Source organism: Dreissena polymorpha, chromosome 5 (assembly GCF_020536995.1).
Source record: "Dreissena polymorpha isolate Duluth1 chromosome 5, UMN_Dpol_1.0, whole genome shotgun sequence".
NCBI classification, from domain to species: Eukaryota; Metazoa; Mollusca; class Bivalvia; order Myida; family Dreissenidae; genus Dreissena; species Dreissena polymorpha.
Window position 1 is genome coordinate 59,963,178 of NC_068359.1, and position 10,091 is coordinate 59,973,268.

At 32.5% G+C, this 10,091-nt stretch overlaps 1 protein-coding gene across 2 annotated transcripts in view; it reads left to right on the top strand.

The window, feature by feature from the left end:
* LOC127831006 (translocation protein SEC62-like) overlaps positions 1-9,735 on the top strand; it is a 15,901-nt gene extending 6,166 nt beyond the window's left edge. For both annotated transcript variants that reach the window (XM_052355982.1, XM_052355983.1), the window contains exons 2-9: positions 1,598-1,706; positions 1,974-2,085; positions 2,475-2,571; positions 3,311-3,409; positions 3,835-3,909; positions 4,601-4,661; positions 5,591-5,710; positions 6,636-9,735. In XM_052355982.1, coding sequence (XP_052211942.1) covers positions 1,598-1,706; positions 1,974-2,085; positions 2,475-2,571; positions 3,311-3,409; positions 3,835-3,909; positions 4,601-4,661; positions 5,591-5,710; positions 6,636-6,958 — 996 coding nt within the window. In that variant the 3' untranslated portion in view covers positions 6,959-9,735. The remainder of the gene's footprint in view (positions 1-1,597; positions 1,707-1,973; positions 2,086-2,474; positions 2,572-3,310; positions 3,410-3,834; positions 3,910-4,600; positions 4,662-5,590; positions 5,711-6,635) is intronic.
* Positions 9,736-10,091: the final 356 nt, after the last annotated feature.

A 10,091-nucleotide genomic window follows, 5' to 3' on the forward strand; every position in this document is an offset into this window, starting at 1 on the left:
AACTTTGTCGTTCATTGTCAGATTTTGAAATCATTTGGCACATTTCTTCACCATCATTAGACAGTGTGTCGCGCGAAAGAATTACGTCAATATCTCCAAGGTCAAGGTCACAATTTGAGTTTGAAGGTCAAAAATGGCCATAAATGAGCTTGTCCAGACAATAACTTTGTCGTTCATTCTCAGATTTTAAAATCGTTGGCACATTTGTTCACCTTCATTAGACAGTGTGTCACGGGAAAGAATTGCGTCAATATCACCGAGGTCAAGGTCACAATTTGAGTTTGAAGGTCAAAAATGGTCATAAATGAGCTTGTCCGGGTCATAACTTTGTCGTCCATTGTCAGATTTTAAAATCATTTGGCACATTTGTTCACCATCATTAGACGATGTGTTGCGCGAAAGAATTACGTCAATATCTCCAAGGTCAAGGTCACAATTTTAGTTTGAAGGTCAAAAATGGCCATAAATGAGCTTGTCCGGGCCATAACTTTGTCGTTCATTGTCAGATTTTAAAATCATTTGTCACATTTGTTTACCTTTATTAGACGGTATGTCACGCGAAAGAATTGCGTCGATATCTCCAAGGTCAAGGTCACAATTTGAGTTTGAAGGTAAAAAATGGCCATAAATGAGCTTGTCCGGGCCATTACGTGAGATTTTAAAATCATTTGGCACATTTGTTCACCATCATTAGATGGTATGTCGCGCGAAAGAATTACGTCAATATCTCCAAGGTCAAAGTCACAATTTGTGTTTGAAGGTCAAAAATGGCCATAAATGAGCTTGTCTGGGCCATTACTATGTCATTCATTGTGACATTTTAAAATCATATCGCACATTTGTTCACCATTATTGGACGGTGTGTCGCGCGAAAGAATTACGTCAATATCTCCAAGGTCAAGGTCGCCACAACTAAAGTTGTCTCTTTATCAGACTTTTTTTCTAATTGAAATCAAGGTCAATTTTCACAAGGGGGTTAACAATACACATTTTGAATTGTCTCCCTTTATCAGACTTTTTTCAACTGAAAACCTGGTTTTGTGACAATTTTGTTCCTTGTTTATAACTATTTTAACATTCATTTGCAGACACTGGTCGACATACTGACGAAATTTGCATAGGAACAATCATTTTTTGTCCTCAAATCAATAATTTAACAACCCGTTGACAATGTTTGAACATCTGATCTTTATACCTGTAATTCCATAGCTGATTTAGTTAAGAGACAGACACATATATAAACTCTCTAAAAATCTATGTAACCCCTTAATTCTACCACCTAAAAGAGCTTCTTGTTAGTACTCTAACATTGAAAATATACCACATGGCAATTAACTTGCCTTCAGTGAAGCATGTGGTGGAATTGGATAATGTCACCTTATCTCATGATTTGATGCATCATGTATATTTGGTAGTTTGTATCACTTTTTATGTATGTGTATTTTAATTTAGACATTTTTCTTGTAACAGAGTGTTTTTTAAGGATATGTATTTGAAGTAATTTGTAAAAAATTTTATCATCAGACAGATATTATAATTTTTTTCTATATTTCACAAAAATCCATTAATATTCATTCATATTTTCTCTTATTTCCAGGAAGAACAGGCCTGCACTAAAGAAGAGTATGCCGTGGCGAAATACCTCCGCTTCAACGCTCCCGCTCACACAGGCAAACTGGCTGGAATGACTGTGAAGTGTTTCATAGGTAAGAACCATGCATGCGGAACATTACAATTAATGTGTGTAATCAGATTGATTTTCCCTGATTTTTAAAATTTCATTTGAAGTACAATAAATAATAAAGCAATAACTTCCCCTATAAAACAATCATTACTGGTAATAATATTTAATCTGAGTACACTTTTCAGAATTGTTGCTAAGTTATTATGGTGTATTTTGTTACTCTTTAAGCTTTGAAGGCAAACATAATTACATAATATGCTTATTATGTTGTTTCTTTTTGGGATTACAGCTTCTCAGGCCATCGATTGTCTGTTAGATTCCAAATGGGCTAAAGGGAAGGCTAATCCAGATTCAGACATTATCTTCACAGACAGAAAGAGTGTTGCACAGTTTTTAAATAGGTAAAATGAACTGTATGTTCGTCACTTTCTATCTTATTAACATCATATTAACATAACTATATATTTTTCTTAAGAATGTAGCTAATATACACATTTCTAATATTTTCTGTTTAAAGAAAGTCTCTTCTTAGCGACACTTTACACACATGCATTAAACCCCCTTTTCACAGAGAACGGCCCAAATACAGGAAAGCGGGTCTTGATGCATGTGGGTAAAATATTGTGCCTGATTAGCCTGTGCAGTTCACACAGGCTAATCAGGGTCAGACTGTAGTTGACAATGTATGTTCAATTAAAATTCCTCTGCTCTATGGCACTGAAATAGATTCAACAGGATGGCATCAAGTCAAAATAAACAAACAGTCACACTTGGGTATTCTGTGTTTTAGATATATCCAGAAAGGGTTGTTTCACAGAGCAGACAAGGTGGAATCTAGAAGAGAGAAAGAAAGGAAGAAAAAGAAGAAGGAAGAGGAAGAAAAAGCTGTAAGTAATTTCAGAGATGGTCCTGCCTTTGCAAGACATTTGATCAAGTTCAGAATGCTACCTCATAATGGTATTAGGTTGTTAATAATCTGCATCATAGGAAAATGGGTTTTACGTCATATATGCGTTAGCACAGTCTGGTCAGGTGGTCAGGAGCTACCCTGTCTGCTTTGTAGTCATGCAAGGTTTTGTAGTCTCATAAGTTTAAACCCAGGCTGGTCTGTGGCTGGTCAGACCGTATATGGCAGGAAGGTTTGTTTTGCTCCACGCCTCTCATATAAACTGAGCAAAAAAAAATCATTTACCACAGACTAAAACATGCTTTAACTGTTAAGCTTTTTAATTTGAGTGGAATGGATTTAAAGTTTACGATCCATACTACTCATTATGTAAGCGTAACCCTTTACCACTTAGATACTTTTTTACGCATTTGTAGTCCGTTAGGAAGTTAAAATTAATTTAAGACATTTCTTACTAGACTCAAGTTTCAAAGGCTTCATTCCCAACCCTTAGATACTGACGAGCAGCAAACAGCATGAAACCTGAACAGACTGCGAGTTACTTGCAGGCTGTTTTGATTTTATGCTGTTTGCACATAGCCATTAACACTTTGCTACTTAGTGGAAAAGGGTTAAGCCTTGGATGATGTTACGTTACGGATCAACAGATTATTGATAAAACTTTTAGCTTGTCTTTAAAGGTAGGAGATGGTTTGACTCCATTGGTTTTATATTTTCAGAAGAAAAGTACGAAAAAAGTAGGTAAAACAGAGAAGACAGAAAAGACGGAGGAAGAAAAGACTGAAAAAGTAGAAGAAAAGAAAGTAGTGGACAAGAAGGTATATTTCAATTATTTGTCATCTTGTTATCCAGATTCAAGTTTTAATGTATATAATGCTTCGAAATTGTGATGACTAAATTTTTCGCATTTTTCTATCAAAATGACCATTTTTATTGATTGGTAGTCATGAAAAGTGTGACGTCTTTTAGCTGCAAAATCAAAAGTAAATTGACCTTGACCATGAAGATGTTTGTAGTCACTTTAACTGAATATTTCATTACTTAAATGAAGGACAATGTTTTGTGATTATATCCACACCAAAAGTACAGTAACAGAAGGCTTTTAAAACTTCTATACACACCTTGTCAGGTAAAAACTTGTAGAAACAAAATAACAGTAAAAACATTATTAAATAATATAAGAGTAGCACATTTCCGGATGTATTCTATAAAAGTTAAAAGTGATCTCCACCTTTCCTTTCAGACAAGCAATGCAGTAAAGTTGAAGAAGTTCAAGTTGAACATGAGTGAGGACCAGAGAGTAGTTGATGGTAGCTCTGTAAGTGGGACATACAGTTTTTTTGCTTTTTTTCCCTGTTTGGGAAATGTCGCGTACTTTTGACTAAAAATTGTTGATTTTATGCCTACAAATAATATACAAATGATAATGAAAATGATTTCAATATTATATTTTCTAAGCTTCAACTTATAGAGCTGTATTTGGAGATGAATGACATGTTTAGACTTATAAAAAAAAATTTTTTGGGGGGGAAACCTTCAATTGGGAATTTTTAGGACCCATTTGGGAAATATATATACTTTTTTCCATTGGGAAAGGGTCCCTTTCTGGACCCAAATTTGAGCAACAAATAAACACTGACTGTGACATATTGAATGTGTTGATATATATGGACTGTTCAGGGATACTGTTAAAGTATCTTTAGGCTGCAATAATAGCAGAGGAAATTCTGCACTGTACATTGCAATAGATTTCAATTGAAGATAAACATTTCAATACTCTTATATTCATGAAGATTCAGTACCTCTGTTTTTCTAGGCAGTTTGAACAAATTTTTATTGTGACTTTATGAAAGTAGTAAAGGTACATGTCAAGTCGCTATCATTTTAAATAAAAAATAAATCCACATTCAATATTTATTTTAATTGTAACCTCAAGAATACAATATTTTGTTAGTATTTTGTTAAAAAAAAACATGTGCTATTATTACATTAATATGTGCTATTTTCAGATATATGTATGGATTTATGACCCCATTCACCCGAAAACATTCTTCATTGGATTTCTGATGTGTAAGTTGATTTAGAATGAACTCTCTCAAACAAATTTTTTTCTTAATATTTCAAGAGTATTCAGAATGAAGATGCTGCCAGATTTCATGACTAGTTCCTTAAAATGAATTTGTTTAGCTCTTTCAGTGCGGGAACCGAATTTTAAAGGCCTTTGCAAACAGTTTGGATCCAGATGAGACGCCACAGAACGTGGCGTCTCATCAGGATCCAAAATGTTTGCTATTTGGATAGTATTCTTTGAAAAAAAATCGAAGAAAATGCTAATTTTAGAAATTCAGCAGACGACATTTTTGCAGAGGACAAATTTCCCAGCATGCAAAGGGTTTAGTGTTGTCCAAGAATGACTGTAAGCCTCAAAATGATAAGTACCTCAATCAAGTCTTTATTTGCCTTAATTATTTGTATCTGTATACCTTCAAAATGTGTGTACCTCCAAAAATTGAAGATACATTTACCTCTAAATCTTGGGCATCTAAATAAAATCTGTATCACAAAATGTTTGAATACTTCTAAATCTTTTGCACCTCAAATATTGGTTTCCCTAAAAATCCCATTTTTATTTCAATAAGTTTTGTCTGTTATTGTACATTTTATACATTTTATTAACAACTCTTGTAAACTATGTTTAACATGCATAAAATAAAATTGAAAGCAGCTATACATAAACAAATATAAGGTTACAAAAAGAGCTCTCTGATTGAGTAGTTCAATTATTTTGTTTGTCTGAGTCTTTTCAGTGTCTTGTACATTCCAGTGATTTGTGCCACTTAATATTGCCTGTTCCCTCTTAACTTCATCAAATCTTGTCTGCTTCAATCTATAATTAACCAACTGTTTATGTGCTCTCAACCTGATTGTTTACCTCTCATTATCTAGTGTAAGTCTTTAATTGGCTACCTCACAATCTAGTGCATGTATTCACATTACAGTGATTGGTGCCATTGCTCTCTGCCTGTTTCCATTATGGCCGGACTGGATGAGGATCGCTGTCTACTATGCCAGCTTGGCTGGGGCCAGTTTTGTGGGCTTCATGCTGGTCCTTATTGTGTGTAAGTTGTGAATTTCATCACATTGTTCATTGTTAAATATTTTAACTGCTTAAAAAGATACAATATTGTGAAGCTGAATTTCGTTTAAAGTCTACTTGTTAAGAGTGTTGGAAAAGCAGTTTTGATACTGCCTGAGAAGTTCCTCTTTTTTATACCCTGCCAAATGGGAGGAATATAGAATTATGTCACAAACTTTTGATGGCTATATCTCAGAAACTATACAAGATATCAATATATAACTTTATTGGTGTATACAAATCAATGAGGAGAACTGTTATGCACATGAACCATTACCCTTACACTTTCTAAAAAAAAGAGTAATTGCCATTCGTTTTTGAATGAAACTTTTCAGGGCTATATCTCAGATTTCATACAATATTTCAACATGAAACTTCATGGATGTCTAGAGATCAATGGAAAGAAGAGCTATGCACAAGAACCTTAACCCTACACTTTCTTAAATAAGAGTAATTGCTCTTTGTTGATTTTGTTTAGTGTTCAGGGCTATACCCTCAGATACGATACAAGATTTCAACATAAAACTTAATGAATTTGCTTATTTTATTTGCATAATCGTCCCTGGAAGGCAGGCTGAGTATAAATGCAGGGTGGTTTTATTTTTTTATGAATCATACTTAACAAATGAAATGGTTTAAGGTTTCCCCATGTTGATAGACTAAGCTTCAAGGGAAGCTAATCCCTATGTTGTTAGAAACATGCCTTGTAGAGTAGTCACCCTTGGTAAAATTGGGGGTCACAATGGGGAAACCAAACATTTTAAAAAAAAGATCAGGTAAAACAATGAAAATTATCAATAATTTTCACTGTTAATTTTCACTGTTTGAAATGGTGAATTATCAGTTTTTATTCAGTGATATTGCTCTAAAAACCACCAGAAAGCATAAAATAACTGTTGTTTTTTCAGTACGAGTCATCATATTTTCAATCATCTGGACACTAACTCTTGGAAAGCATCATTTGTGGATCTTCCCAAATTTAACTGAGGACGTCGGAGTGTTAGAGTCCTTCAAACCACTGTACAAACACGACAAATACCCACCCCCAGAGATTGAGGAAGAAATGAAGAAGGAAAAGAAGAAAAAGGAGGAAGACGAAGTAAAGGAGGAAGAAGAAGTATCGGAAAATGAGGAGGAAGAGGAGGAAAAAAATGAGGATTTTGAAATGGTTGAGGATAAAAATGAAAACACAAATGATGAAGATCGGACAGGTGAGAGTGCGGAAGACTGAAGGGCTTGAAAAGTGTTCTGTGTCTCAATAGGCCCACAGAGTGTGACCATTTGTAGATCTATCTCTTATGTAAATTATTTGTATTTATGAATTATAATTTCTTTACATAAATGTATTAAAAAGATTGTTAACTGAAATAACCCAAATGTAAATAAATTCGGTCAATAATGTTTAATTTTAAACCGGTACGCTGAGTATATAAGAAAATAATAAGTCATGTACTCTTGAAAATGCTATCATTTTATTTGGAAAATCAATTATTTATGAATGCATTTGTCTGGTTTTAGTTTTCAGAACAGAGAAAATGGTATACTAAATGTACACACAATTAATTAATATTTGCAGATTGTTATTTGAGGTCCTATGGTTATTTGTTTTCCTAAACTACTAGTACATTGCCTAGAGTATGATTATTTTATAAAGTTATTTTTTGTCTAGCATTGCCAAAACAGTATTGATAACATATGTTAATCTTAATTTCTTATTTCTAACAAATGAATGTGTTGAACATAATGTCCAATAGCGTCTGTTGTAAAAATACATATTTAAAAATTAGTTTTGAAACATGAAATATGTATGCTTAATACACACTAATACTGATAATTTAATAAACAATAATAAGCAAATTAATGTTTGATTCCAGATCTTGATAAATATCTGTTATGTATTTCTCAGAAAAGATTAAATGTAAAGATTTAAATGTTAGTATATTTTTTTTACAATTACAAAATCCTTGTTCTTGATTATTGTTTTAACCATAAATATACAGCAACACGGGTGAGCAATGTTGGCAAATTCAGAGTTGTACATTTCCCTATTTATTATTGGAATGTGGCAATTAGTGGTGCATTTGATGTACATGTTATAGTTTTGTTTGCATATTCAACACATTATCTATTATTGAATGAAAATATTAAATTTATTATTACTGTATTATTGAATTAAATTTTATGAAAGGCGTTAGAAAAAATTCTTTACAAAAAAATAATGCAAGGTGAGAGTGCGTAAGACTCAAAGGCTTGAAAAGTTTTCAGTGTCCCAGTACGTGCACAAAGTGTTACCATTTGTAGATCTATCTCTTATGTAACTTATTTGTATTTATAAATTTTAAGTTCTTTATGTAAATGTGGTAAAATGATTGTAAACTCAAATAACCCCAATGTAAACAACTTGTATTAATAATGTTTAATTTTAAACCGGTACGCAGAGTATATAAGAAAATAATAAGTACTCTTGAAAATGCAATCGTTTTGTTTGGCAAAACACTTTTCCATTCATGCATTTGTCTGGTTTTTGTTTTCAGTACAGAGAAAATGGTATACTAAATGTACACACAATTAATTAATATTTGCAGATTGCTTTTATTTGCAGTAAACTTATGGTTATTTGTTTTCCTAAACAACTCGTATATATATTTTTTACAATTACAAAATCCTTGTTCTTGATTATTGTTTTAAACATAAATAAACTGCAACATGGGCATGCAATGTTGGCAAATTTCAGAGTTGTACATTTCCCAATTTATTATGGAATGTGGCAATTAGTGGTGTATTGGATGTACATTTAATAGTTTTTTTGCATATTCAACACATTATCTATTAGTTAATAAAAATATGAATGTTTTTTAGTGTATTATTGAATTAAATTTTATGAAAGGCTTTGAAAAAATTCTGTACAACAATAATGCAATTATGCTTTCATTATTTGGTGTTTTCTGGTTCTAAATTAAAACACTTATTTTTATGCTCCTGAAGAGTGATATTTTTATGCTCATGAAGAGAGATCAGGAAAAGTGATCACATCAGCTATGTGGCTGTCCATCCTGCCTCTTGTGTCAACTGAATAAAACCAATTTGTTGAAGGGACTTAAATGTTACTTTGTATCAGACGCATCATGCAAAAACGGCTCAGTCACACAGATTGGTCGGAGCTACCCTGTTCACTGATGAGACCACATAAAACTGGTTGGTCTGGAGCTACGCGGGACAAATATTGCATGATGGGGCTTATGATATGATTTTTTGTACACAGTTGTTTTAATTCAACTTCTATCAGTGTGCATATTTGGCAATAAGTTTAGGTCATAACACATCTGTAGAGGCATTATACTGTTCAGTTGTGTAAGGAATATTTGCTCGAGTCCATTTACTTGAATTAATTTAACCCTTTTTCACTCAGAAAGGCACGTTAACGGATTTAGAGTCCTTTAGAAAATCAAATTTAATTAAAGTCTTTTCTTACTATATTGATGTTTTAAAGGCATCATTTCCAACCCTAAGATACAGGGGTCCGTCTTATCAAAGATCGTTCAACAATCTTAACTTATGATTGAAATTTGTAATTTTAAAATATAAGTGATTATGATATGTTTGTTTAAAATATAAAGGATATTTGACAGCTACTTTGCAAATGAATGGAAATGCTCAACAAAAGTAATTATAAATGTTACTGTTACATATGTATGGCGCTTTGAAAATTGCATCGTAAGGTGAGAATGGCGTACGATGTTTGATAAAACGGGCCCCTGATGAGTAGCAAACAGCATAAAACGTGAACAGTCTGCGAGTTACACATTTAAAGTTTATATATTTGTTTCATATTCATTTTGCATATTTGTTTATTTCGTCAAAGTGCTTTGTGTTATACAAATGTTTTTGTAGTTCAAATGAATAATTGTTAGATTTTTTTTGTAAATTACTGGTTATTTTTATAAAGCATGAAGGATTTTGCATTTTTGCTTTATAAACATGTTAAGTATGATAAAAGTTTGAATTTTAGCCACCGCTTTATTGGTCATTTCTGTGTTGTTGAAATAAATATGTCCACAGGTGTTCAATTGTATAACAGTGGCAATGTGTCGAAAGATGCATTGTTTTATTTCCAATAAAGATCTGTGAAAACTTTTTCTGTTGTTGTTCTTGTTAAGCCCTGCAATAAACATTATCCAGATATGCAAAAAAAGCTATACTTAATTAAGTTCTTAATTGTTTCTACAATATAAATGTACTTAAAAAAGGAACTTGTTTAATATGAATGGATAAAATTAATACTCGTTTGTGATCACACACAATTCTGTTGTTACATAATTCAACTCCTAGTACTTGATTGTAATTTTCTCAATTTGAAAATGTTC